This window comes from Notamacropus eugenii, chromosome 1, assembly GCF_028372415.1.
Source record: "Notamacropus eugenii isolate mMacEug1 chromosome 1, mMacEug1.pri_v2, whole genome shotgun sequence".
Classification (NCBI taxonomy): Eukaryota; Metazoa; Chordata; class Mammalia; order Diprotodontia; family Macropodidae; genus Notamacropus; species Notamacropus eugenii.
In genome coordinates, this window is record NC_092872.1 from 345,430,314 (window position 1) to 345,434,392 (window position 4,079).

General features: G+C 37.6%; 1 protein-coding gene across 1 annotated transcript; it reads right to left on the reverse strand.

Annotated features, from left to right (window-relative positions):
- Positions 1 to 679: 679 nt before the first annotated feature.
- Positions 680 to 3,238, reverse strand: GDF9 (growth differentiation factor 9). The gene is made up of 2 exons (XM_072630029.1): positions 2,742 to 3,238; positions 680 to 2,011 (listed from the first exon to the last, which is right to left on the reverse strand). Exons 1-2 carry the CDS (start codon positions 3,166 to 3,168, stop codon positions 1,083 to 1,085), a joined length of 1,356 nt encoding a protein of 451 aa, XP_072486130.1. The 5' UTR covers positions 3,169 to 3,238; the 3' UTR covers positions 680 to 1,082.
- Positions 3,239 to 4,079: the final 841 nt, after the last annotated feature.

Below are 4,079 nucleotides of genomic sequence, written 5' to 3' on the forward strand. Positions count from 1 at the left end.
ATTTTAAAAAATTAATCCAGAGCTGAAGTTTAAAAGTGTTCTTAGCATGCCCCATCGTTCCTTGGTATTTTTGGCCAACACATCACAGTAAGTCATATTTATCATCTGGGTGGAATATGCCAAGTAAATATATTCAAGGAGAATATGTAACTTTATCTTTGAACTTCCAGTTATCACTGTTTTCCTTTCTTTCTAGAAAAGTTCTTTTCCTATTAAAGTTTAAGGAGAAAATTAATGCCTTTGAAGTGAAAAATGAAGATGTGTTACTTCTGATATGTACTAATCTGGACTGTAAAGGCAAATTTAATGAGTGTATCAAATTCATAGTTTACAATTACCCCAGAGAAAATTAAATTAGTAAATAAACTCTTTAAAAAATAGGTCCTGCAAACTCTACTAGGATTTTAATTCTTGAACTCTTTACTACGCAGTATTCTATCTTAGTCACACCCTAGCAGTATGGAAGAAAGAATTACAGGCAAATAGGTATGTAGATCTTCTCTAGAAGAGTATCATTTAATCCTTTATTGCTTTCCACTTGCCCCACCCCTATTAACCCTAATTACCAAGACCTATTGCACCTCTGCCCATCACCACTATTCCACCAAACACTATTGCACCAAATATCCTTTATGAAAAAAATTCTTTAAGGTTTCACAAAAATCATACAGAAGAGATATACTATTGACAAGTATTTATTCTTTCATCAAGACTATAGCATTTTGTCTTATCAAATTTTTTTTTGTTTTCATTTCCAGCTAACATTCATACTAATGGATTTTTTTTTTACTTCAACAGAAGCAAATATATCACTTACTTAAACAAAAATTCACTTCCTCAAAGCATATTAAGAACTCCAAAATATATATTACATTTGTAATTTAAAAAAAAATTCAATAGTGCTCCAAAACCCACTTATTATAATATTTATCAGAACATGCTAAATCTACCCAATACATTTCACCTTCGTTATATCCAAAGTTTACTGTAACGAAGCCTTCCTGAAGACCCAGCTGGACTCAGCATGAATGTTGTCCTAAAGTTCTAAGCTTTCAGTTTTCATTTCCCCCAAGACAATATTGCTAACGACAGGTACATTGTGTTGCTATCATGTCTTCATATTCTTTATAAACGATAGAGCCATCAGGCTCAATAGTCAAAACACTCAAGGGGCTGTATTTAGCAGGCACACAGGAAGGCCTTGGGATGGAGGAGTCCAATTTTTCATAGATTATGTTTTGCACCATAGTGTGGACAGGAGAACCATACCGATGCCGAACAAGCCTGGGACAGTTACCTTTGCAATATCGAGGATTATATCTATGTGGTGCCACAATCCAGTTGTCCCACTTTAGCTGGCTAAAACTCAGTTTAAAGTCATGGAGCTCACACTCGTTTTCAGGAAATAAAAATTGTTTGAAATATTCACTCAGGTTGTTAGAAACTGACGCTTTGGTGTCTCCAATTCTTTCATCCCTTCGGTGACGGGAAGATTTTCTGTTCTGAGTCAGTTCTTTTTCCATAGGATCTCTCTGGTCGGGTGACAATTGGTGCCTTCTTTTATATCTAAGGGAATTCCATCTGTGATAAGCCTGAGCACTTGTGTCATTCAGATATATTAGTAGTGATGGGGCCATTAATACAGCCATGTCAAAGAACTCATCCTGCACTGGATTCTGTTGATCTTTGAGACAAGTAAAATTCGCAGCTATGTGGATATTTCTCTTGTTGGAGGCAACTAGTGGCTGAAGCAAAGTGGTCACATCTATTTCAATCCATGTGTGATTTTTTCTAAATTCAGACTGTAAATTAAAAGTGAAGGACCGTGGAGACCTGGAATAAGATGGGCTAGAACATTCAGGTTCCTTTACAACTAGGTAGCATATACACTTAGTGGTGGAAGAAAAAGAAACAGAATTTTTCAAAGAGTATAGTAAAACAGACTTGAGTAAGTGTTCAGGGGCAGTAATGCGATTCAGGTTAAACAGCAGATCCATTGACTGAAGAACTCCTAAAAAAAAAAAAAAAAACAACAACACGGGTGTTTCAATACAAATGAGGCAGAACATTAGATATCAAGTCAAATATACAACCCAATAGCAAGAATACTAAAGTTAATGCTTCATCTACTCTTTATTTTCCCTCCAGGTAAGGGAGGAGGGGGAAATCAGACACCCTCAAAATGGCCTTACACCATAGTGACAAGGTAGAGAATATTTAGGAGTATATCGATTCCCAAAACTCTTGACAGCTTATCACCAAGAAAAATCACTGACAGCTTTGGTGCTAATGAAAGCAATCAGACTATGAGACTCAAGAGGTGGAGATTATCCTCACGTGAAGAGAAACCAGAAAGGTGGGGAGGGGGAGGAACCACATGAACCCTACAGTTTCCATTGACTTAAAAGCCATATTCTCTTATGTATACGTTATCCAATTTGCTATTGAAATGGATAAATGGAGTTCTTTAAAGAAAAAAAGCCTATGATTCCAACCTATCTTGGTATAGAAAATTAAAATTTTTTTTAAAAGGAAACTTTTAATAGAAAAACAGGTGTTAGGGATTTCTCTATATTTGAGTCTTAAGGAACAAACATATATATTCTATACAAAACAGCACAATTAACACCTGAATTAAGCACCAGGATGAAATAATATAATCAATCCCTTTTCTTTTTCCCTTTCTAGAAAACCTTTTCTCCACCGCTAGTCACAGCCTGAGAGGGTCAGCTGCTATATACCTGATAGTTGGCCCCAAGAGGGCTGTTGGTGCCGTGCACTTGGTGTGAATAGACGGACAGTGTTGTAGAGGTGACTTCTACCAGATTTAGGAATTCCTTCCTTGGTGGCATAGGTTTTATAAAGCCTCTTCATGTAACGCAGGGCTCTTGAGTCAGGATGCAACCTTGGTGCCCCAGGAAGATGGCGGCTGACTAAGACCTTGAGGAGGGGTGGAAGGAGACCCGGGCCATTTTCTCCATCTAGAGGCTGATCCCAAGGCAAAGGCTTACCCTCAAGGGACATTTCCCCACTTTTTAAAGTTTCAGCTTCATCCTCAAGGGTTTGAGACCCAAGGCTAAGGGAGGAAAACATCCAGGCTGAGCAGTAAAAGTAGAAGATAAATGTACTGGTCATTTCCGTAGCTTGGGGAGATTTAGCAAGGCCCATAGCTCCCCATGCCTGCTTACTCTCTAAAGCACTGAGAGCTTGTAACTGCTCTCCTTAAAAAGTTTAAGGTGGGGGTGGGGGAGGGGTTAGATGACAAGGGTGCCCAGCTGTGCTGATAATTTTGTCAGCTCTATTTAATGTTAACAGGCAGGCCAGCGAAGTCACTTCACCGACTTTCAAAAAAGCAAAGATCTGTTAGATACCTTAGTTCTCCTGGGAGATTTAGCACAGAACTATTCTTTGTAATGTGTGATAGCTTGATCTGGTGGCCAATGAGGATAGGTAAGAGGCTAAATGTTTTGGGTCCTTTTGAAATTTCTGACTGCCCCTTTTTGTTTTGAGGGGCTCAGCTACAGATTTTCTAGATTTGAGAAGTCTTGACAGTAAGATGATGGGACTTAAACAAAAGGCTATATTTTGGCATTTGAATGGTAGTGAATTTTCTCTTAACAGTCTTAAATGAAGTTGAGTGTTTATATTCTTGGTACAATGCCTGGAGGGGGCTGGACATTATATTTCTGAAAATGAGTCAAGGAAAACCTCTAAGACGTTACATTAAAGTTCGAGATGCATGGTGCTACTCTGGAAAAAAAAGTTAATTTCTGGAAGGCAAGCATTACACTCCAATACTACAAAATATAGAACCAATTTATGCATTACTCAGACTGATGAAACTGTGGTACATTGTAAGAATCTCTAAGTTCCTTGACTGACAAGCTCAGAAAAAGTCTCTTCATAAGCATGACTCTTCACTGGTAAGCAGATTTGTCTTTAAATCAATGAAATTCTGATTTTAACCCCTACACTTGTAGGTGGTATGAAGCTTGGGGCTGCAAATTTAATTTATTTTAATTGTATTTTAATACAATGAAAATTCTGAATCAAATTGAGCTGTACCGATATTTACATAA